The sequence below is a fragment of the Aptenodytes forsteri genome, unplaced genomic scaffold (genome assembly GCF_000699145.1).
Source record: "Aptenodytes forsteri isolate BGI_AS27 unplaced genomic scaffold, ASM69914v1 Scaffold150, whole genome shotgun sequence".
In the NCBI taxonomy this organism is placed as follows: domain Eukaryota; kingdom Metazoa; phylum Chordata; class Aves; order Sphenisciformes; family Spheniscidae; genus Aptenodytes; species Aptenodytes forsteri.
The window spans coordinates 508,752-531,495 of NW_008795693.1; the positions used below are offsets into that span (position 1 = coordinate 508,752).

Below are 22,744 nucleotides of genomic sequence, written 5' to 3' on the forward strand. Positions count from 1 at the left end.
TCCTCTTTTTTCTTTTTTTTTTTGTCTGGGGTCTCCTAGAAGCCTTTCAACCTGGTTGATTCGAATTTACATCATAGCAACTGGCATAGGACTTGCTCCAAACTTCTAGGCCATGACAGCTGCTAAGGAGATAAACAACTGTGGGTTGGGAGGAAATGGGTAATATGTCCAGACTGCTCTGTGTGTTTGTGGAAGGAGTTAGAGGAACAGTAGATAGAGGTTTCCTGTTAAGCCGGACAAGGGGGAAGCTGTGATGTTTCTCAGCCATGGCTGCGATTGGACTCAAGTTCAACAGCATTCTCAGTGTGGGTTTGCTGTTTCTCCACCCCCCATGGGAAGCTCAGGTTGTCTTAAAAGTCTGAATACCACTAAAAGTCAAGGAGACTTAAGCTCCCAAATCATTTAGATACTTCAAAATTGCTCTCCACTGCCGCACAGGTGCTTGCAGTCTGTGGGGTGCTGCAGTGGAACAAGGGTTTGATAGTCTCCCTCTGCTGCAGATTGGGAAGCAATGCCTGAACCAGCTCTGAGCTTTGAAATCAGAATATGCCAATACATGTCCTTTTTGTTAAATGCTTCTCCACTGATCAGCTTACAGGTTATGGCAAACAGAGTTTGTGAGGAGCTAACAAATGCCTGCCTGCATGTGCATGCTGAACAGAGGGTGGTCCTGATTTTCAGAGGTGACTGGACGCCCAGAATTCAGTTATGGAGCTTGAGACAGTGGTGTGATTTCTCCGTGATCAGTGTTTTCCAGGCTGATCTGTTTTCTGATAATCTAGTTTCATTAGTGTCTGAAGTTGGAGAGACCCAAAACATTAGTTGCTTTTGTAAAAATCTTTTGTTGATGGACAAATGTTGAAATAATTCATAGGCGTATTGAAATGAGCGGAACGGTTTAGAGAAATTCAAGCAGTATTTGAATGCTGGTTAAACCATATTAGATTATTCTCTTCTATACCTCAGCCAGAAATGAAGGCCCTGATGGAAGAATTTCTATGGTCTGTGTTATGTAGGTTTCTCCCGTTCATAATAGTCAGGTTTGGGCTACTTATGACAATTTAGTCTAGAGTGGTGCTATTGGAGACCATTTAATTCAACAACTATTATTCTGAAAGCCTTTTCCCTTGAAGCTCTGCCAGCAACATGTTGGCTTGGATGCTTTGCTGATCTATCCATGTTAAGAAAACGGTTGTGTTTTGATGTGAGATAGTGATACTCAGCATGGTGATTGTGACTGTTTGAAGATTGTGATCTTGACTGTGTTTCCAGTGAGTTTCAAATGTCGGATTACTCATTCAAGAGAGCGGTAAAATAATTTTAAAACATCCTTTTACATTCACCAGCCTTAAGCATTGCTGAAGGTTTGTTCCGAGTTTGAGGAAGCTGTGCCTGAGTGGATTGCCATATTGGCCTTTCTCCTCTGGAGGCATGATGACACCTGCACCAGGAACGCAACTAAACCTCAGCTTGGAGTTCCCATCTGCAGCACGGTTCTTTTCTGATTTTGGAGATATCCTTCAGGACAGGAATAGGGACTCCTAAATTCCGTAGTTTCAAATCACAGCTGAAGTGTGCTTGCAGAGCAGAGCTAGGAAGTTCAGCTAGGATGCTGTTCCCGATGTAATATCTTTTACATATAGAAAATTCTTTAGCCTGAACTTCTGTCATATTTTTCCCCACATCTTTCTGAGAAACTGTGATTTTTTTTAATAATCTCCCCTTGTTTTTGAATCAGCTGTTGCAGAAAGCTAGTAAAATCTATTTTTTTCTCTTAGCATTGTGTTCAAAGACCCAAGGAAACAGTATACAACTTTGCAATTGTTGGATGCCTCACAGAAGAGGCATCCAATGTCAGGGATGACTTCTCATAGTGCTAATATGGTTAAGGTCAGATTCAGTTCAGTTCAGGGAAGGAGGGCTTGTTTTTCCTGAGGTAAAAGCAAGGAAACAGCAGGCATGAAAAATAGCCAAGGAAGTGAAGAAAGACAAGGAGTCTTTTAAAAATGTGGACTGAACTGAGTTTGCAGACTTTCAGAATGATCCAGATGTCTGAGTGTTTAAGAGTCTCCCAGGATCATTTGGGGTTTCTTGCCATCTCAGCACAGAGGACTGATTGCCTGAGGGGTACTCCAGGTCTCTGTAGCAAAGCATTGGCTGCAATATACAGTAGGAAAGAATTAATTTTGTCCTGACATTTTTCTCCTCAGGAGCTACCTGGTATGTCCACATTCAGAGAATTTCTTTAGGATTTGTGTAGAACAATTTATGCCCCTTCCCCAGAAGATATAGATTAAGATTTCCTTTCACTGGACTGTTGAGCACACTGTAATCAGGTAAACAGCAGTTTACATTGCAAAACCTTCTGGCAGTATTTCTACAACCCAAAAAGAAAAAACTTCAGTAGCCTCAGATGGATACTTCTAGAAAAGTAACTGAGCACTCAGGATTAACAGATCTAAAGCAGGCTACCTCAGGATTACCTTCTTTGCACGGTCCTGAGAGAGATAATCTACTTTATCACTCATAAAGCAATGACTACATTTGATCTGCTTTAGTCTAAAATAAAATTTCAATATCCCTGGTTCCGCCCCCCCCCCCCCCCCCCCCCCCCCCCCCCCCCCCCCCCCCCCCCCCCCCCCCCCCCCCCCCCCCCCCCCCCCCCCCCCCCCCCCCCCCCCCCCCCCCCCCCCCCCCCCCCCCCCCCCCCCCCCCCCCCCCCCCCCCCCCCCCCCCCCCCCCCCCCCCCCCCCCCCCCCCCCCCCGTCTGGTGAGGGGGACACAGAGGACTCTGCTCTGCAATATGTTTTCTGAGTAGGCAAGATGATAAAATTGTCATAAAGTATTCCCTCTCAAGTGCTGAAATGGCTAGGTTCCTCTCCATTTCATCCTCTGACCTCTTCTCAAAAGAGGAGACTGACAGTGCACAGTCTTGGCACAGCACCCACAGGCACCTCCCCAAACCTAAACACAGCTGCTTGGTCTAATTTTAGCTCTACTGACCCTTTGACAGCTGGAGAACTATGGACACTTGCGTAAAATAGTGCTCAAGACATCATAGTAGCCGAACAGTCCCTGGTAAAAGTCCCCGCTTCCATCTCACTGGCAGTGACGGCACAGCACAGTAAATGTTCACATGGGTGGACTTGCGAGGGCCTGATCCTGAGCCAGGGTAGCTCTGTGCCACTCCAGGGACAAAACTAAAGATGTGTAAGCGGCTTGCTGAGCTGGAGCATGAAAAGAGGAAGGTTTGCAAGGGCTAACTTTGCATTCAGGACAAGGCAAATTTAGGTGCTCTGAAGCAGTATACAAAACAGTTCATCTCCCTGCCTGTCCCTGTGCCGCCCCACGCACCGCGCTAGCTGTATGGTGAGCCTAGGAGCTGTGTCGTCCCCTTCCTACCACAGAACCAAGGACACTTCGTTGCTCCCAAGCGGTAGGTTTCTCCTGCTGTCTTCAGCTGGTACAGGTCTGACCAATACCCTCTTTACATGTTCAGATTTCACAAGGTTTTCTCTTGGTCAGGCAGGCTTAAAATTCCCCCTCTAGCTACATTTCACACCATTTGTACATAACTGATCACCTTAAGTGTGTAGCTGTGCTTTACTCCTATTTCTGCATTTATTAAGCCCTTTGCTTTGGCTAGGGATCCCCACAGTAACCCCCAGGTTTGCAGCAGGGTAAGGACAACTTCCAGCCATGACAGCATGGCTTCATGCAAGAACCTGCCTTTCTCCCATCTGTAAGGAGCTTCTTTGGTCTCCCTGTTAAATCTCAACATAGTCGCTCCTGTTCTCCAATCTTTGCAGGTGCGCACTCGTTTCATATTCTCCCAGGCTGCCACGTGCGACTGCCATTAGCTAGAATTTTGTTGCAGCTGAGGACAGGTTAACACGCATGAATTTCACCAAAGCATGCTTTGTGAAAGGATTACAGAAGGAGGTTGCCTTATAAATGTTAGATTATCGTCTGTCTGAGGCTCTGCTTCTCTTTGGTAACTGTTGCTGTGTGGGGAAGAGCATAAGTCGCAACGCTTGTGCCTATAGCGTTTCTGGAGAACGCAGCTTCACAGGTGCCAGACTCGGCACATAAGCACGTGTATCCACACAGATATACATACCTGTGTGAGCCAGGAATCTTTTCATATATGCTAGTGTTTTTATCTCAGTGTTGTGTATTGTTACTTGAGGTTACTTTGCTTTTTAAAAATTTCTTGCTAAATGCCCTTTTGCTACTTCCTCATCCTTTAATGCCCACATTAAAAAAATCTGATGGAAGCAGAAGAGACAAAGACATCAAGAATGAGAACCTCTGTTCCTGCCATTGTTTGTCAGCAAACCTTTCCCTCCAGTTTGAAAATCTTCCCAGCTTACTTCTCAAAACAGAAAAGTGTCAATAAAGTCTGTTACCAGCAAGCCTGCAGCAGTTCCCTTAGCTTCTCCATCATGCAGCCAGTAAAAGACACAGAACACTTCGCAGAGAGGAAGCATGGGTTACACATACATGTGGAACTTGAGAAATAGGTTTAGCATGGCTTTTCTTGATAATGCTCTTTCTCTTGCCTTTAAAACTTAGTTTTACTGGTAATTCAGATGATGAACATCAAACAGCCTGGTAGTTACCAGTCCTTTGAAAAAACAACTTGAATCCAGTACAAAATGTACCAGTGAGTAGCACAACAAAGACAATAAATATGAACTGGATCAACCTCTTGGCTTGGTTACAGATCGTTTCCTGCTGAAACACAAATTCAGAAAGATACATAGAAAGCACCTAGCTTCAAGTGTGTGAGTAGATTTCAGGGGCGTTCCTTGAATCTGTCTTTAACCCGTCCGTCTTTACTGGTGCATTAGAGGATTCCCATAGGTAACTAATGGGAGGTTAATGGGAGTCTGCACCATGGAGCAAGAGCCACTTTTTGTACCTAGAGAAGACATACTTTGTTGGTTGTTTTGTTCACTTGTTTGCATTCCCTACCGTTTGATCTCATTGCAGCCCCCGGAAAACCATGCTGATGTGTTTTGCAATGCAGTGAGCACAGCTCCCTGCTCCTTGCAGCTGAAGCCGAGCCATGCACACCGGCAGGCGCTGGCACGGGCTCTGGCACGCCAGGCACCTCCCTGCGGGCAGCAGCGGGGCACCCAGCAGTGGGAGGAAATGGCAGTCGCGGGCGATGACATGGGTGGAGCTCCCCACACCGGTTGTCCCGTGGGAGATAGCTTATCTGGGGACGCCTGTGTTTCTGGAATAATATACATTTGATTGAAAGCCAAAATTAGAGTAGGGAAGAAATTGGCTGCCAAGGACTGATTGGCACTTGGAGTCAAAGGAGGGGCAGCACGGACCCCACAGGGAGGATCTCCTTATCCGTCGGCACCAGTCTGCTCTACCTGCAGGTGTGCCCCAGCAGTTTCTGCTACTGCTCTTCTTTCTGTTATTTTTGTTTCCCTTTAAAAAGCCAGCTGAGAGCCTCTCATTAAGAAGTCTTCATTTTTTTCTGTTGCCCCCTCTTCGCCATGTTGCAGCCTGTGGTAAAGACTTCAGCTCTCTCAAGCAAAACAATAAGGTGCCAACACTGCGTCGCCGCGCTGCCTCACCGGCCTCAGATGTTCACCTCCCACTGTGCTAGTGGTCTCTCTGTCCTGTGACACAGTGAATGCTGGGCCCTCTTTTTAACAGAAGCCCGACATAACAGCTTGTGCAACGTGGGCTGCATACAGCCCTTTTAATTTATTGATGTGTTTCCTTTTGTCCATAGCAGTTAAGTTGCATTGTAGGCTCTAACTTTTTAGGCAATTCTGAGCTGCCTCTAACTTTCAGCATTTTACACACGCAGACACCACAAATGCTTGATTAACTGGGCAATGCAGTGCTATATGTAGAAAGGAGAGGGCAAAAGAGTAATTTTTAAGACCACATGGATGCATCCGATTTTCTATAGCTGAATGGTTAGTTTGAATCAGTCCCACCTATGCCGTGTTGTGTCTTCTGAATTTTACTGAAGAAGGGCTGAGGCCATTGCATAACTAAGTATGGTTGCTCTGCCCAGACCTTTTGTTGGCCTTTTTTACATCTACATGATTCTTCATGTCACTTCAGAAACTCATAAGGGAAAGATACCATTAATGGAAACATAAGTTAAAGAATTGGTCTTTGTTGTTGTCAAGCCTAGCCAGTGAATACGGACTCCTTAAATATTCTGCAGACAAACTTGCTTGTGTACCTTACATTTCTGAGAATGGCAACCTCCACCTGCAGCGCTCTTATGGGGTGAGAACAGAGCTGATGCCACAGTAAATGACCACGATGTAAAAAGAAAAGGGGGAAGGTTTGGATTTCAGGTCATAGCCAAGTGCTAGAATTTGGTGCACTGTAACAAAACAGAATAACTGTTATGTCTTGTATCAGAAATAACAGGTGGAATTGCTGGCAATATTCTGTTTTCTGGGTTTTGCACCTATGTAAACAGGAAGAGATCCTGGCTGCTGTTGTTGACACATGTTGGCACACTGAGGTGATTTATTTTGGTCTGATAGGCTTTTTTCATCTTATTCTGCCTTTTTAGCAACATTTTCTATAATTTATTAGAAAGGATGGTGTTAAAGGTTTTCTCCTCCTCACCATAACAGTGCTAATCCACTGTTCAAATCAGCCAGGTATCGTTGCAGCTTCATCTGTCTGCTGCTTGAATAGTTATGGTGCCTTCATGAAAAACTCCTGTTGGACTTTAAAGCTACCATTTAAACATAACTAACATCAACAAAATACTTCTGACTTGTCTTGGAATAACAAATGAGCCATTCAGACAAAAAATTACATGCACCCAAATTACTTGAAGCAACTTGAAGAGAGGTCTTTTCTTTGCTGTTAGCTACAAAGTATGAGCAAGACATTGCATGGACCAAAAATCAGATTGTCGTGGTTATTTTCAAAGAAAGGCTAAAGGATAACTTCTTAAAGGCAGGTATATGCCACAAGATTCAGTTAAGTACCTGCTGGGATAAAAGTACTAAAGATGCTCAAATCCCATTAAAAAGCAAAGGGAGTTAGGGAACCCTATTGTTAAAATGCCCCAGAAGCTTCAGTGTGATTTATCATTCTCTGTTACTCTCTAAATTCCTTTGATAGCCAGGTCTTATGCTTTTTTCTTCTTTAAAAATCCCACCGGAGAAGAATATAACTCGGGAGGTGAATGCCCCCTTCCAAATGGGATTTTGACCCAGGTACTTAGACCTGTGCCAGTGCCAAAGTCTCACAAAACTGAAAGGATTTTACATCTGGGAGGGAGTCCCATAGCTATAAGAGAAGGTAAATTGGCAATGGATTGAAAACAAATTACTAATTCTTCACATGCCTTTTTTTCCAGCTGCCTATTTCTCTGTCCCTTAAAAGCCACCCTCCACATCCTGTTTCCCAGGAGGTCCGTTTGGTTTCTCCTTTCTCCCCACTACCGACTCTTTCATTCATTGCAAAGTGCCTCCCTTCCCTCTCCACATTGCTCAAGTCTTTCCAGGGAAGCGTGACTCTGTCACCTCGCCCTCCATCCTGCCTTCCCGACTGTCCCAGCCTGAATCTTGTGCTGAGCCAGCTACGCTGCTCTTCAGTAATAAATCATATCATCACCCCTTTCCCCTTTGACATGTCAATTCTTTTTTTTTTTCCAAAGACTTGCATAAACCACCTTTAACCATAGAATACAGAACAGTCTTTGTAACATAAATTTCAAATGCTCTTCAGAAAATTCTGAGTGAAGCTCCTAGTAAAAATCAGAGAGCACGAGAGACCCACCCAGTGCCCTGCTTTTGGGTAACTTTTCCACACTCCGGGTAGGTAAAAAGGGAGCGGGGGAGAACTGTCAGTTCAGTGACACTGGTGCACTCCACACTCCTTGCACAAAAAAAGGGGTTTGGATTAAACTCCCCTGAATTGCTGTGTACAAAGAGAGTAAAATACAGAGCCTTTTAAGGTCATCTCCAACCAAATTGAAGTAAATTAATTAATGAGTAATGTCTTAATGGTTTTAGAAGAGCCAATGAGAAATTATTGCCATGAATTATTGTAGAGCTAATTAATGTCTGCATGTATGTGTACACAGACATGGATGTACACAGAAATTATTTCTACAAAGACTAGATTGGGTAACTGTTTAAGAAAGCTGTACAAATGCTGATATGTTCTTGATCAGCGCATCTGAAAAGCCTGATTCCCAGGTATTTGTCGTATCATCAGTGCTCCAAGAGTGATTTTCACCACTATAGCAAGGGAGGGACAGGAACCTCTCTTCACAAAAGAAATAGAAAACACTGTTGATTTTTATTTTCAGTCTAAGTCTCCAGAAAAAAAAAAATGTATAGCCTGCCTTCCCATTTCTCATTCAGATTTAATAAAAATCCTTAGTATTTCTACTGGAGCTATTTCTCTCTCCTGTTGTGTCTCCTACATCAGTGGGGCTTTTTTCACTAGTTTTCATTTGGAAAACAGGTTTGCAAAAAGTGCTAAGTTGGAACATGAAGAGATTTTGTTTGTTAATTAGACCTATAAAATCTCCGTGAGGAGCCAGGGCGAGGCGGGTGGCCTCACCGTCTATCAGCTCTCACTGGCAAAGTGAGCTCCGCACCTGAACTGAGCCCCTGCCGTGAGCTGCGCTGCCAAATGGATGCGCTTGTAAGGGCATCCTGGATTCTTGGCCTCGTCTGCGTGGGGACATTCATTGAGCAGCACAGCTACGGCAGTCCAGGGGCATAGCTGCGGGGAGCTTTAGTGAAGATTGACTGGATCAATATCCCTATCATTGCTTATGTCAAGTAATGAACTCCATCATTAATTGTATCAGTGTGCCCCATGGCATGTTAATTTGCACGTGGCTACTCATAATATGCAGGGTATAGTGTGTTTGTGCAGCTACTTTTGTGTAGATACATTGTGAGGACAAGCCTTAGACATGAAAACAAAAAATATGCCAATATACACAATAATATATATATAAAATGGAACTCCCTCTTCTTCCATTGCATAAGACCAGCAGGCATGAGAAGAAAACAATGCAATTTCACTTTTTATAGCTGCAGTGACTAGAAAGAAGGACGTATAAAGAAGAGATCTCTGGCACACAAAGAGGGCATGTTGGCAAAAAACAAATCCTGAGAGGAAGCTTGCACCATAGGGGCCCGCAGTTTCCCTGGGGGCGGGAGAAGGCTGTGTTAGGTGCTCTGCTCCCATTGACCCTTTCGAGACACTTTAGCAGAAGTTCCTCTTGACTTCAGCAGGAGTTAACCTGCGAGCAAAGGGAATACCCAGGAGAGGTTATGCATTTAGAAAACATGATAAAACTTGTTGGACGCTTTGAAAGAAAAGAGCATTTTTACAAATGGGAATTGTTTTGGGCAGGTCAGGATTCCCCTGCCAACTGTCCTGCTGCTGTTCCTGCTTCATCCTAAGCTGCTTGTGTTGCTTCTGTGATGATAGTTCTCTTTCTCCTAGGTATTCCTCTTATAGCAATAATGCCATCTTCTTTTACATTTACTGCTAGCAGTACCACAAACCAGCATCCTGTTTGCCTTCTTTATTGCAGCTGCATACGGGGCAGAAGGCTTTAGGGACTTTCATGCAATAATTCCCAAATCTTTTTCCCGTAAGTATACTGCAAACTCAGCTCACTACAGAGCATTTCCATCTAGTTCCGACTTTTATGATTTTTGTTTGTGTCATGTCAGTTCTCAGTAATGTACATTTGTCTGCATATGCTACCAAAGGGCTTAAGTAGTCTGATCTTTTTGCTTCGTTCACATGTATTTTGTTTTAACTTAGCATAAAGCCTACTTCAAAAGCCACCTTCTCCAAATCCCTGGCAGGCAAGGAGCCTGTAATTGTTTTGTATAAATATAATTACATTCAGATTATTATTCTTATGATTAAGAGAAAAAAACCTGGTGTGTGAATTATGGAAAATCTATCATGTGCTCAAGCCAAATAGTCCTATTGCTTCCGTGCACCATGGTGAAAACAGCAGTACGGGGTTGTAGTCCACTAAATTTGCAGAATAGTGCAGATCATTTCTGTTTAGCCAATCCTACCATCTTTGTAAATCACTATTTGGTCATTGATTTTTTTTTTCCATATCTCTACATTATTCCCCTGTTTAGGGTATACATTTTAAAGGAAAAACTGCTATTTATGATGTGCACTCATTCTGTCTTGCATACGATTTCTATTAAAAATGCAGTATTTGAAAAATCATTAAAACACCTAGATTGGTAGATTTTATAAAAGGTGTCCAGTCAAGCAGTGTTCAGAAATGTGAACACTTTACGCTCAACGTGTTTCCCAGTAGGATCTTGAGTCAGATACTCCTGTCAGTCACATCCATGCAACCCCCCTGGGACACCTGGGAGGTTGCAGGGTGTAGCAGAGCAGAGTTTGTCAAACCTTTCAATTTCAAATGAATGTCAAGGTATTTCATCTCTTGAGGTAATTATTGCCCAGAGATTAATTATGTCATTGCTACACCACCACTTATGAATAAGGCTACCGTGAAACTACTGTTCCACAAAAGGAGAAGACCTGGTCTTTACTGGGTGAAACAGACCCCTTGTGTACTCAACTAGTCACTAAAATAAATGTTTTCCTTTTTGGGGTGGGGTGGGGTGAAGGAAGGGGTTTTTCACTGAAAGGAAAGTAAGATTTGGGGCAATGAAATGGTCTTTTTCAGCCTAATGAAGAACTATTTTTTCACCAAAATCATCAGATTAGAAAAGAGGGAAATAACTGTAAAGATGTTTTATTTTACACAAACATCATACAGTCCTGTGGAGAGAAGAGGAATGAATGCTGGCATTAACTGATCTGAATCTTGGCCTTTTTCCATAACATTTAGGTTTGCTGTGTTCATATTAGATCAAATTTACCAACCTACATGTTATCACATGTAGTGAGGCTATGCCAAATTTATACCTGAATTATTCTTCTAGCTGCAAGCTATTGTAACCTATGGGATTATAACACAAAGGGCTTATCCAATAAAGTAAAACAGTTCTCCCACCCACCTTTGTTGATTTGACTGGTTTTTAATAGTAGCTCATGGCTGTAGAGATCCTCTCCTCTTACTCAGCGATCCTAATCCTGCTGTCCTAAAACCACAATTATGATTCCTATAATTTCCTGTAATGATAGTTCTTGCTTTTAAATTCTTCCTTCCATCCTTTCCCACCCTGGTTTCTTTATCAGTGTTTGTACTCTTTGCTTTCCCGTTGTCCTTGCTTACCCCATAGAATTGCAAACCAAATATTTGGATTCAGTAAAACCCTCGGGATCTTCCTGCCAAGTGGAGAATGTTGCATTTTCAGTTCACTTTCATCCATTGTCTTTGATGAGTTACTTTCACAATTGTTTTGGACAAATCCATGTGAAGTGGATTCATTTAAAGTTTCATTCCAATTAGCCTGAATTGTCAAAATGAACATTACAACTGCAAAAATCTCAAAGTGACCTAGGAACAGACTTGTAATGTGGTTTGGGTTCCCAGCTCCCTGGATGCCTTGTATTTGTCTTACTGATTTTCACTGTTCATTGCTCCATGTGTTACAAACTCATTGCATTGCCCATAGAAATGTAGTCGTGTTTGTAGCTTTTGTTATTTAGGTATATTGTACATGCTGTTTAGAAGTTATCTCCTATGATGTGATTGTTTCTTTGCCACCGTATTTATTCTGTAACAAAACTGAGTGGCATCCTGTATTGTTTTTTTCAGCCGGTAATATTAAAATAGAGACTCAGAGTGATGAAGAGAATGGGCGTGCCTGTGAAATGAATGGGGAAGAATGTGCGGAGGATTTACGAATGATTGATACCTCGGGAGAGAAAATGAATGGCTCGCACAATGGCCCAGGCAGCAAAGCTATGTCAGGAGTTGGAGGCATTCGACTTCCTAACGGAAAGCTAAAATGTGATATCTGTGGGATAATTTGCATCGGTCCCAATGTGCTCATGGTTCACAAACGAAGCCACACTGGTAAGGCCTGCCATAGTTTTTCCTTTAGTTGACACGAATTGGCCACATTTGAGGAACTAAGACTTATTTTCTGTATCATGCACATGTTCCCTCTTGTAAGATAATGCAGCATCGGTGGGCATTTGGAACTCGGTTATTTTGTTATGCCATTTTGGACAGCACAGGAATTGAGATTTCTTCTTGATGGAAGTCTATCTATTGGGCTAGAAATTGTGCAGTTTGTTTGGTTTGAAGCTACATGAAAAACTCAAATTTAAAAAAAAAAGTAAAGGAGTCTGTTTAATTTCTAAGAAATTTCTAAGAATTGCTGAAGAAAAACCCATTTGTGGCTAACTCTGAAATCAACCCAGTTCTAATGTTTCCAACAATGCAACAAAGCTCATTATGGATCAGTGATTATGAAAGTGATTGGCAAAATAAATGTTAAGGGAATTGTACTGGCAGTCTTAGTAAAAAAGGGGTTAATTTTATGTCAAATGTTTCATGAAGTAAAAACAAGTATTGTCACTGGTCAAGTCTGGACTAAACGGTTTCCACTGGGACACTAAAAGGGACATGTAAAGATATTGTGCTCCATAGGGATGGCTTTTCATTATACAGTGCTGTGAATCTTCTTGCCTCAATTTTCTAATTCTAAATAGTCTCAAAGAGTGCAAAAAATGAAGAGGCTGAAACAAATGAAGAAGTAAAGACCAGGGTGAGTCTCATCTTACCTGATATAAGCTGTCTAAAAATTAGGCTTCCAATCTGAACTCTAAGGTCATCCATAGTTGAAGGAGAAGAACTGAACTGTACTATTGTGCTACGCAAGTTACTTTGAAAATAAATAAATAAGGTATTTGGCATTTTTGCATGAATATTCAAATAAGAGGGAATTTTTAAATATTTTTAAGGTAAGAATGACCTGTCCGATGTTTAGATTCCGCTGAAATAGTCGTGCTAGTGAACACATAGATACTTTCTTCCTCCACATCCCCCCAACCATGCTTAAATGCTTTCCCCAGAATTACTAAGGAGTGAGATTAGCAAAGTGTTTTCAGAGTTTAATGGAGAGGATCCATGAAAAGACCCCAAGTGTCATCCATCCCCCGGTGCTGATGTCTGTCATTGTAACTGTGGCTGTTCACTCTGGAAGGGTGTCATCTGTTAGCCTAACGTGGGTTAGCCACGTTCAGAAGCAGTGCTGTGGATAGTTGGCTACTTCAAAGTGCTCTTCAATTCAATATGATAAATCCCGCTGTCAGGGAAGAGCAGATAATTATCTCTATTTCAAGCTCTGGAAGGGTGTCATCTGTTAGCCTAACGTGGGTTAGCCACGTTCAGAAGCAGTGCTGGTGATAGTTGGCTACTTCAAAGTGCTCTTCAATTCAATATGATAAATCCCGCTGTCAGGGAAGAGCAGATAATTATCTCTATTGGAAAAGCCACAACTAGTTCTCAGAAGAGAGGCTCCAGCCTACTTCCTAGATATAATAAAGTGCTTGTTGGTCGATTGTTTCCTTTTTTTTTTTAATTGAATGTTAATGTGATCCTTTAAACGTTGATAAAATGTATATGGAAAATGACTTGGACATGAGGCCTTTTAAACAGACCCATGGGCTTGAAGAGGATGCTGCAGCAGTTGAAATAAAATGTTGTAACTTAAAATGCATTTAGAGGTAGAAGTCTTTGTGCTTGTTTAAGGAGGCTGCTGTTTTATTAGAAGTATGCTGTTGCTGCTTCGGAGGAGCTGTTTCCAGTCCCTGAGGGTCAGAGGCAGTGTTTGCACCAGGGCTGAATGGCCTGTGTGGGGACACACCTGATTTTAGGGAGGCGGTGAGCAGAGCTGCCTTTGTTTCTAGTGCACTGGTTGGTACCCGGCAGGCTGAGTCTCTGGAGGATGAACTGGGCTGCCTGTTCCCTGTGGCAGCGTCCCCGGGGCCGCCTCACTGGTTTCCCTGGCACAGATCTCCAGCTGCCCAAACTCCCTGCCTGGCGGAGAGACTCACGCGCCTGCCAAGGGTGCTCGGGGCACTACCACGCAAGGGCTGTCACTCCCAGACTTCTCCGCCCTTTGCAGAGCCCTCCCCTTGCCAACGGGACCCTCTTTTTAATCAGAGAACGTAGTTAAAACCTACAGTGGAAGCATCCCATGAGCTGCACTTCGCTCAGCAGGACCTCCTTCTTTTACACTTAATAAAACTAAAGGGTGTGAAGCTGCGCTCCTGAGTCCTTCCATGGAAAGAAAGCCTTTGCTTGCCCTCCCGCCTCGCCCTCGACTCCTCTTCTGAGCAGCCTCTTTAGGTGAGCTCAGGTGGCTTTTCAGGGGCTGGCAAGGGAGTGGAGGCTCGGAGCTGGTAGTCTAAATTAAAGGGACGTCATGGGGAAACAGTGTTGACTGCTTTTCCTTTCAGCTGCGCTGTGAAAATTAAAGTAGAAATGGGATATACTATTACAGACATTTAACTGACTACGGCGAAGCCCATTTCAATACATGCCTGGTGAAGGAATAAGACTCGCAAATGAATTACTTTGCTGCTAATTCATGTAAAACCTGCATATGCAGTGAGGTTTCCTTAAATAAATATTTGATAAGTGAACAAAACTCTAGCACACTAAAGTGCCAAAATAAAATGACTGCCCAACCTGATAAAAGGCATAATTGCTTTTAATGAATACACCTGCCAAGTGCAGATATGCAGAGCAGCACCTGATATTCCTGCCCCCTCCTGTCTGCAAGCAGCTGTACAGCACTGACTGCTTCCTAGCACCTTACCTGTTGCTCCCGTCTGCAGAGCAAGTCCCACTCACAGATGCCCGACTCTCCTCACTCTCCTTCCCCAAGGCTTTCAGTACGTTGATTTTTCTCCAGCTTGCTGCTGTCTTGCTTGGTGTTTAGGAAAAATGAGATCTAGAAAGGAGAGAGAAACTCCCTCCTGCTCCCTGGTGCTGAGAACTCGGGGTATAGATTCAGGCTTCGCTTGCTCAGTGTGCACCTATGTGTGTGCATGTGTGCATATGCATATATGTGCATGTATATGTGTGTGTGCATAGGTATATATATTCCATTTTTCTATGTACACTTCTTTAACTTAAGTCACCAGTTAGTTCAGTTATGTCTTGTTAGTTGGATCTGAATGTCTCAAATTTATTTAGAGAACTAATGCCCATTGAAGAATGAGCATTAAAAAAAAAAGAGACGAAAGAGAGCTATGCACGCCTCTGAGTATTAGGTGATTTTGTCATTATATTGTTTAAGAAATGAGAAAGATTTCAATTAAGATGATAACTATTCTTCACTGAATAAGTAGTCCAGGGCCTGTGCTCCCACTAAGGCTTGCAAATCACTGCAATGGTGGTTGATTCAATTCAGGGTCCCATTGCAGCTTTTGCTCCTGGGCCCATATTCGTCCATAGCTACACACCGCGCGGTGAAATCTGCCCAGGGTAGACATGTGCTGTTCAGAACTGGCGACAAAATAACACATAAAGCTGACTGTTTCAAGATGCATTATGTGTTTTTTCTTTCTGTCCTGTCCCTTCCCCGTTTTGGGGGGACAGCGCCACACCCAGTAACCTTCCATCAGCGACCGTCTCCATCCTAGCAGGGCTGGGAGCTTTGCTGGGCTCACAAGGCAGGCGTTCCCCACCCCAGTAGTTGCAGCATGGATGACCAAGGGCTGGCCAAGCTACACGTAGTTTCAGGGTCTTTTGGTGGTGGTGTCTTTTCCCTTGTACAGCAACGTGAGTGCAGGTTCCCTTACATTTGATCCCACTGTAAGTTTTGTAGAAATACTTGGTATGCAGCAGTCTCGTCTGAAATGCTCCATCCGTCTGTCTTCTCCACCCAGTGCAAGATTTCACCCTGTAATTGCAAGAGCTGTAGGCTGGAGATACATTTCATTCTTACTTTGCTTTCCATCTCATTCCTGGAGTACTTTTAAGATCCTCGTTTTCTCCTCTTATGCTCCTCTGAGTAAAAATAACAGAGATGAATGCTAGAAAAGCTGTTTAGTAAGAATTAACCATTTCTTCTGAATTTGTGTCCCCCATGACAAACTGACTTCTTCATTACTGTTTCAGTCCATTTCTGAAAAATACCTTCCACGCTGAGTAACTGCCCCAAAGATTAAGAGGTAAAGCAGACAGACTCTTACCCGTTTTCTTTTTCCCCTAACAACTACTGTGCATGGCTTATGAAGTACATTGCAAAATCCTGTAAGGCTAACGCTGGCATTTTTGTGGGCCGCCCCAGTTGAAGCAGTTGCGGATATAGTTTAGATGAATACAGTTACCTGCCCGACAAAGAAAGTGAGCTCGTTTGGCTTGACAGGGACTATGCTGACCTGCTTGAAGCTGTTCGACCGATGGAAATATCTTGCCATAAAGTAGATTCATTTTACTGTTTGCTGAATGCTAAAGCTGCCAGCCCTGATTTTGCAGATTTTGCAGATTTTTGGGTTGGGACTGTGCTGCTGTCTAATTGATTTTCAGCTGTTCTACTGCACTACCCAAAAGTCAAAAATGATCATGCCGCACATATATGCGCACGTATGGACATACAAGTCGGTCCTAGATGTGCAAAACAATGCATGATGGTTAAGTAAGAGAGAAGAAAGAAATTGTTTAACTTGTATTTATTTATTTTTTTTTATTTTAACTTCAGCACTGAAATTTAAATTCAATATTATTGTTATTGTTTTCTTTAACTATTGTTAAAGAAAATCAAAACTAAGAACAGGTCATCTCTGGGCTGTTTCTAATACTGTCGATGCATTATAATTACTAGAGCAGATTACATTTATGCCTAAGAGAAACAGAATTCAGCAAATGAGTTTCAAAGGCTGGTTTGACTTAGTCGAAGGCTACAGAGAAACGGGCATGCAGGAGTGGTTCCCGTTGATGGAGTGCTCTCATGTATAAATTTTCCGTTACTCCTATCTGGTACAACTGGAAACTTATTATATTTCCCACTGACTTAAGACAAGGCCTCATCTATCTTAAATTTTAAAAAAATAGCTAAGCGAATAAATGAGCATATTGATTTTAAACAGCACTAAAAAGCAAACAAGAGCCGTATTAATTTTTGCAAAGGCTAGTTGATTCGCTTCCTTGATAACAGGCACCAGTTCAGACAAACCACTGCTATGCCTCTTCAAGTTTTATCCTGCGTCCGTCCAAAGTGTAGACCAGCAGAGCCCATTTGTGCAGCTCCTCTGTTCATACCTTACCTAGAGAAGGGTCGGGACTTTGGCAGGGGAGTACAGGGCTTCCTTTGCACTATCTTAACTTATGTGATTTTAGTCTCTCTCTTTCTCTCTCTTTCTCTGTCTCTTTCCTGATTTGGCTGCTTAGGGACAGACAGGTAATGGAGAAGAAATTGAAAGGGAAAATACAGGGAAAATGTAAATGAAAAGAAGTTATTATAACCGTTATAATGAAGTGCCTTTCATTTAAATATAAGAATGTAACGCTGAAATGAACTTGTGATCCTGAAATGCATTTTTAATGAGTTTCCTTTTTATTTTGCTGCTTCAGTGGCATATTTTAAAGACCCTTTGAAAAAAGCCACATTAAAAACCCCACCAAATGCCACAACATGCAAAATTGGATATTGGTTTATTCCAAAACTGCTGATCAGGAAGAGTGGCTCTTCAACACAAAATGTTGCAGTCACTTTATTTAAATGAGTTTGAATTTGCATTGTGATGTGCCATTCTGATTTAGAAAAAAAAAATTAGATTTTCAGATCAAATTGACCCAGCCAGTGAAGCATTAAGAAACTGGCAGGTTTAGTCTGAAAGCCTCATGTTATATCAAACCTGCAGCCGGTGGAAGTCACAGAGCAGCAGTGAGAAAACAACTTTCTCACTGAAATCTTTCTCTTGTTACCACATAAGATTTTTTGTTCTCACATATTTTCTCCTTCTCCCCATAGGAGAACGCCCTTTCCAGTGCAATCAGTGCGGAGCCTCCTTTACACAGAAGGGCAACCTTCTGCGCCACATAAAGTTGCACTCGGGTGAAAAGCCCTTCAAGTGTCACCTGTGTAACTACGCCTGCCGTCGCAGGGATGCCCTCACGGGACACCTGAGGACTCACTCGGGTAAGTGAAGGTGTGGGACTGTCCAGGGGCACTTGTCACCACACCCGTTGAGGAGACAGGGGCATTGGCGGCCACCAAGCCTGAGAGGTCTTCTCACCCTGTGGAGGCGAGTAGCCCCATGTTGGGGTTAACCAAGCTGTGAGCTGGCCGCAGTGTTTTAGCAGCAAAGAAATGACTAAACTCATCTCACACTCATGTTCCTTCACCAGAAGCACTGGTTTTTTTCCTGTACTTCTTGGCTGATTAAAAGTTTCTGTATTAGGGTTTCATCTTACGAGCCTCATGTGAGTAATCCATTTCATGGAACTACGAACATGAATTAAAGCTGATGAATGTTTTAGAGTTTGGATGGCATTTATCCACATATAGAGATAATATAAGGTCTAAACACAGTAGGTTTTAAGTCACGAAGTCTCAAAAACCTCCAGTCTGGTAGTCATTCTCAACCTAAGGAGTGAATACCACCTACAGCATTTAGCAGCAGTTATTTGTTGCACCTTGTTACTACAATTACTTTGAAAGAGAAAGGGTGGGAAGGAGGGAGAGGGTGGGAGAGAGAAAGATAATAATCTTCCAAAAAAGAGGACTGTGCTAGAGTTTTTCAATGTTTTGTCTCAACAGTAATATAGAGATCTGAATAAATATTTTTGAATAGCTGCGCTTTTCCATTACCACGAACCTCTCATTGTTTGACAGAAGCCATAGTCACATACCTTTTGTGAAGCAAAACCAATTTAGCATCTTTAAAGTGCCTTTAAAAGCAGAGTGTTGTCTCATCTAGTTTCCCAAGCTAAGCTGGAAATGCAAACTGTTATTTGGATAAGAGACCTGCAAAACACATTTCTGGAACTGACACTTGTAACTTTACTTGCAAAAGTTGGCTTTGGGACCAAGTTCTGGGTAGCAGAAGGGGAGCTCTCAAAGTGACATTTTTGCATTGCACAAAACTAAGAAAATTCTTCTCCAGCACACACATTAAATAATAAGATCCCTAGTGTTGGTCCCAGACGTCCAAAATAATTTCCACTTCTCCTGTTTGGTCCTGGTCTGATTCAGGAAAGCACATCTTTAAAATACTATTTTGCCTCCCTCTCCCTTACTGTTACTGATTTTCATGGCTGCAGAATTTTAAACATAATTTTTCATATACACATGAAATTACACCTAGACACTTTTGGCAAACTCTGAGGATTCCGTAGCTAAAGAGACAATGGATAAACTGTAGATTTTTTATTAATTCCTGCAATTGGCAAATTGACATCAATACATTATAAAACAAGTTGGATGTCTGAGTCTGGTTTTTGTCTGAGAATTTGTAAATAAAATTAGAATCATAGAATCATAGAATCATAGAATAGTTTGGGTTGGAAGGGACCTCTAAAGGTCAATTCAGGAATTAAGCTGTGTAACCATCTAAAATTAAGAAAAGACATATAAGGTGACAGTTTTGTCATGCTAAGACAGAATATTCAGGTCCAGAAGTCCGTGAAACCATATTGTTACTGCAAAATGCCTGGAACTGCCTACATCTGGATTGGTGTAATACAGAAAACATTTTGTCACACCATTTCTCTTGAATTTCCAGCAGCAGAGGGCAAGAAAACATGTGAAATCTAACATTGTCCTAAAAGGGTTGAACTGTTTCTGGTTACATCAGAACTGACATCCAGCCGTGGGCAGGTGTCTCTACCTACACCACCAGTTCCCCTGTTGGCAGGCTCTGTGGGAACTAGGCATTAAAGCAGCTATGCTCAGACCTTTGAAGGTGTCTTCGTTTCTAACTTGTGTAGATGCCATTTTTGAAGATTTAATGTCGCAGTCCTTATCTGATGTGAATCATCTGAAATTGGCTTGCAGCACCCACAGAATTGGCCTGTTGATGTAAAGATATACAACTAGTTTTCCATTAGTTTGGGTTTTTTTTTTAAATTTACAAAATCTTTCTTCAGTTCACCACAGCATGCGTTTATTTTGGGAGTGGGCTTTTTTCCTGTTGTTCTTACCATTATTAATATGCTGTTGAATACCTCATCTGAATCTCTCAATTAATTGTGTTTTCTCCAGTTGGCAAACCCCATAAGTGTGGATACTGTGGTCGCAGCTATAAGCAGCGCAGCTCTTTGGAAGAACATAAAGAACGCTGTCATAACTACCTGCAAACCATGAATATCTCAAGCAGCCTTTATTCAGGTAATAAACGTGTCCGTTTGGGGATTAATGCTGTCCTGCCACGTATGCAGAAAAAGGAGTGTAAAAGGAACAGTAGTACCATTTGTGGCATCTTTTGCATTGGGGAGGCACACACACCCCCCAGATGTATGATATTGCATCTGGATTTATTCTATATTTGATAAATATTTGGCTGTTGTCTCGTTTTGTTTAGCTCATACAAAAAGCCGAAGTAAAACTCAGGCACGTAGCAAAACACTTGTAAGACCTGGAAAATTTCAGTTCACCATCTCAAGACAGTACGACTACATCGTCTCACCACCTTTCCCTTTTGCTTGGAGTCCTATATCGCAGTACTCTTGTGGATGTATTCTTAATAAAGACTTAATATCAGTGTTCTAGGTAGGGCTGCAGAATCTTCTGCATTGCACATCTCCTGCCCTTCCCAGGCACAGCTTAAGGGGCTTACTTGACCACTGTGACCAACTCATCTAACAAGGATGAGCCATCTGTCTTTGATCTCACTCTTCCAAGAAAGAGGATGTGAAGGCAGAGGCATTTAATTTAGCCAGTTTGACTGAGACAGTCCAGAAAGGCTAATAATTTGTTGACAGCCTTCTTCCCAACTTCCCCTTTAAAAGAAAACTGGGGGGAGGTGAGGAGCTGTTGTGCTTCTCTGAGAGACCAGTCTTATGATGAAGGTAAAGTCCATTTCTTGGAGACTATCAACTCTAAAGCTATGCCCAGAAATAGAGCAAATGGATATTGGGGTTTGGAATATTTTTAACAAAGATCCTAAAGATCCGTATGGGATTGATCGCAGTAAATAGCCATACAAAATCCCCTTGCATGTGCAGTTTTAGATAGAGAATGTAAGATCCAGCTTCTGTGGTGGAGTTTAAGCCCATCCAGTAAGTTACATTTCTTGCATACCTTTTTGATCCTGTCAGTATATGTTATTTGGTTTGTCAAATGACAAAAATGGAAGGTTCTCTCTGACCTATTTGCAATGATGCCTCGTTTAATATTTTATATCTGGACAGAACCTGAATATGTTTTTACATGCTATCAAATAACGTAAACTGTATGCACATAATGATAGCAGTGAATACAGCTGAGATGCTTCTGGCAGACAGCGTATTAGAGCAGCGCCCCTTCTAATTTTATTGAGGGGCTGGAGAATGTATAAATAGAAAAGCTCAACATGATATACAGTAGGCAACAATACTTATTGCTCAAAGAGGTGATAGGATTTAGAAGCAAATATTCTGCCTTGCGATTTGACTTTTCGGTGTCTGGCACATGGATTTGGATGCCTGCACACAGAACATGAAAATCTGCATGAATGAGGAGCTGAACTACTGCTAAAGTCTTAGTAAGCAAAACTGTCCGGATGAAACTGATATAAGGAATCATAAACTTTAATAAGAAATAATACAATTTTAGAGATGGACCTTTGTTTATAGCAAATCATGACAGGAGAGTTTACACTAGCTTAGGACTGAATATCTAATATCTCAGTGGGATGAAAACTTGGGGAATTCTTGAATGCTTGGAAGAATTAGTTCTTCCTTGCATATACTGAAAACATCATATAAATCTGTATCTGATATAATAGGAGTGCTTTTGCAAATTAGAAAATAATATTCAAGGAATAACTTCTGGGTTTAGACCTTGTATCCTGCCAAAAAATCCACTCTTAAAATAAAAAATTTTAGTACTCAGTTAATAAATCAATTCCTTATGTTTCTAAAAATAAAACTTTCCTGCTTTTTTCCTAGTATTTTGCATTCTAAACAATCTATTCTGCTTCACTGCAAACGTACCATTTTGCCATGTTTACATTTTTTATTTCCCTTATAAACTCAAAGATGAAAACGTACAATGAAACAGTTGAGAATGAGTGAGTGTCCTTCTCGGATTTTTAGTGCATTCTACATTATAGCTAGAAAAGCAAGTAGTTACGCTACCACTGTTCTTATAATATTTCATGGTGTGATATGGAGCTATTAGAGTCATAATTCAGGCCCTTTTTTTTTCCCCAGACTCAAAAAAGTTGGTACAAAAATCAGCTAGGATATCTAATTTGACATTCTGCTACAGTGGGATTGTTTTTTACAGCATTTTTAAAATACTTTGTGCTGTAGACATAGAAAAAATGTCAGTTGAAAGGACCTAAACTGGTAAAAGCTTTCCATTAGCTTGTAAATCTAACAAATATAATTGGGAAATTACTTAAATATGGGAAAGATCCAGCAAAGAGGAGTAAGGAGGGGAACACGAGATTGTATTTATATTTTAACTTTTGTTTGCTTTCTTTAAGAGAAGGAGATTCAGCATGAAATTAGGAACTTGATGAATTTAATGGCAAAATTCTTATTTTAGAGGACTAGAATCTCTGTCCATGTGAAGTTCTTCTCTTAGAGATACTAATTGGAGTTTTGCATTTGAGTTGAGTGGAAGTGTGCTGAAGTCTTACCAGG

At 41.9% G+C, this 22,744-nt stretch overlaps 1 protein-coding gene across 2 annotated transcripts in view; it reads left to right on the plus strand.

Moving 5' to 3' along the window:
* IKZF1 (IKAROS family zinc finger 1) overlaps nt 1-22,744 on the plus strand; it is a 56,479-nt gene that overhangs the window by 25,845 nt on the left and 7,890 nt on the right. For both annotated transcript variants that reach the window (XM_009282885.2, XM_019473031.1), the window contains exons 3-5: nt 11,747-12,007; nt 17,925-18,092; nt 20,157-20,282. In XM_009282885.2, coding sequence (XP_009281160.1) covers nt 11,747-12,007; nt 17,925-18,092; nt 20,157-20,282 — 555 coding nt within the window. The remainder of the gene's footprint in view (nt 1-11,746; nt 12,008-17,924; nt 18,093-20,156; nt 20,283-22,744) is intronic.